We start from the raw sequence: 1991 nt of genomic DNA, 5'->3' as shown, positions 1-1991 counted from the left end.
GTCAGGGTACAGACACACACACACACACACACACACACACACACACAGACAGAGAAGAAAACTGCTTCAGATGTCACTCATCCAGTCATAGTTATTGTGTTATTATTAACAATGAACTGGATTGTCCATAATATATATATATAAAAAATATATATAATTATTATTATTATTATTATTACAGACATATTTGAAAAATTAAAATAAAATAAAAAAAATTGCAATTACATGTTTTTTTTATACATACATGTATTATGATCCTAAAATGTTTAGTCGTGCAGTAATATATCTACAATAATAATAAAATAAAATAAATTATTATAAATTATTTAAAATAAAGTATTATTATTATTAATAATAAAAATTAATTACTTTAATTAATTAAAAATCTGTATCGAATTATTAATCTTGTTCCTGTTGTAATACCATAAGATTTCAGTCATATCATCCAACCCTTAAAATATTTCCTTAATAATAATAATAATAATATGTTTGTCAGGGGTGTTTTGATCAGAGAATGAAAGCATGGCAGCGCTGGCAGGACGCTGAGAACATGCTGCAGAAGAAAAGAGAGGCCGAGGCCAAACTCCTGTGGGCCAACAAACCTGACAAACTCCAGCAGGCCAAGGATGAGATCACTGAGGTAACTGCGCAAACATGCTAATGTTTGTTTGGTGGATGTTTATAGGCTCACCGCTGTTATACAGATAAACGATAGCATCTGTAACCTTAACAACTCCACTTTATAAGGACTATCTCATATTCTTATCCTCCAGTGGGAAGCAAAAGTCACGCAGTATGAGAGAGAATTTGAGAGAATCTCAGCCACCGTACGGAAAGAAGTCATCCGATTTGATGTGAGACCTGATTTCCACATTAATTTAAATATCAGCATTAAAGGAATGGTTCACCCAAAAATTGTAATTAGCTGAAAATGTGCTCACCCTCAGGCCATCCAAGATGTAGAGGAGTTTGTTTCTTCATCAGATTTGGTGAAATGTAGCATTGCATCACTTGCTCACCAATGGATCCTCTGCAGTGAATGGGTGCCGTCAGAATGAGAGTCCAAACAGCTGATAAAAACATCACAAGTAATCCACACCACTACAGTCCCATCAATTAATGTCTTGTGAAGCAAGTGGCCTGTTTGTAAGAAACAAATCCATCAAGACGTTTATAACTTCAAACTGTTGCTTCCAGCTAAAATACGAGTCCTCTATCCATAATATTGCTTTCTTCAGTGAAAAAGTTCTCTCATCTGAATCAGGAGAGAAATATGCACTGATCAAGCACTGTTTACAAGTGAAAACAGTCAAAACAGTCTTAAACAAATATATAGGTGGATTTTGATGCAAGAGGACAGCAGGAGATGGACTTTTCAATGGAGGAAGCGTTATTGTTGATTATGGATAATGATATTTTAGCCAGAAGCAACAGTTTGAAGTTGAAAACATCTTTATGATGGATTTGTTTCTTACAAACACACAGTTTTTCATGTTAATCGATGGACTGGAGTTGTGTGGATTATTGTGATGTTTTTATCAGCTGTTTGGACTCTCATTCTGACGGCACCCATTCACTGCAGAGGATCCATTGGGGAGCAAGTGATGGAATGCTACATTTCTCCAAATCTGTTCTGATGAAGAAACAAACTCCTCTACATCTTAAATGGCCAGAAAGTGAGAACATTTTAAGCAAATAAACATTTTTTGGGTGAACTATTCCTTTAAATTGTCCTTCGAAACCTTTTTCTCTTCAAAAAGACGACAACTATTCATTACAATTTCTTTGCTAACAGAAAGAGAAAGCTCGAGATTTTAATAGACAAGTCATCAAATATCTAGAGTCTCTGCTGCACTCACAACAACAGGTACAGAAACATTTCTAATCATTTTATCTGACTGAATTGTTTAAAACATACTCATATTTCACTCTCTCTCTCTCTCTCTCTCTCTCTCTCTCTCCCTCTCTCCTCTCGATGATAAAATACTGTG

General features: G+C 34.8%; 1 protein-coding gene across 1 annotated transcript in view; it reads left to right on the top strand.

Moving 5' to 3' along the window:
• LOC107680132 (sorting nexin-1-like) overlaps positions 1–1991 on the top strand; it is a 22570-nt gene that overhangs the window by 16067 nt on the left and 4512 nt on the right. Inside the window, exons 12-14 of the mRNA XM_016475902.1 lie at positions 497–640; positions 774–854; positions 1796–1867. Coding sequence (XP_016331388.1) covers positions 497–640; positions 774–854; positions 1796–1867 — 297 coding nt within the window. The remainder of the gene's footprint in view (positions 1–496; positions 641–773; positions 855–1795; positions 1868–1991) is intronic.

The sequence above is a fragment of the Sinocyclocheilus anshuiensis genome, unplaced genomic scaffold, assembly GCF_001515605.1.
Source record: "Sinocyclocheilus anshuiensis isolate Anshui unplaced genomic scaffold, SAMN03320099.WGS_v1.1 scaffold376, whole genome shotgun sequence".
Classification (NCBI taxonomy): domain Eukaryota; kingdom Metazoa; phylum Chordata; class Actinopteri; order Cypriniformes; family Cyprinidae; genus Sinocyclocheilus; species Sinocyclocheilus anshuiensis.
This window is presented reverse-complemented; position numbering and strand designations above follow the sequence as displayed.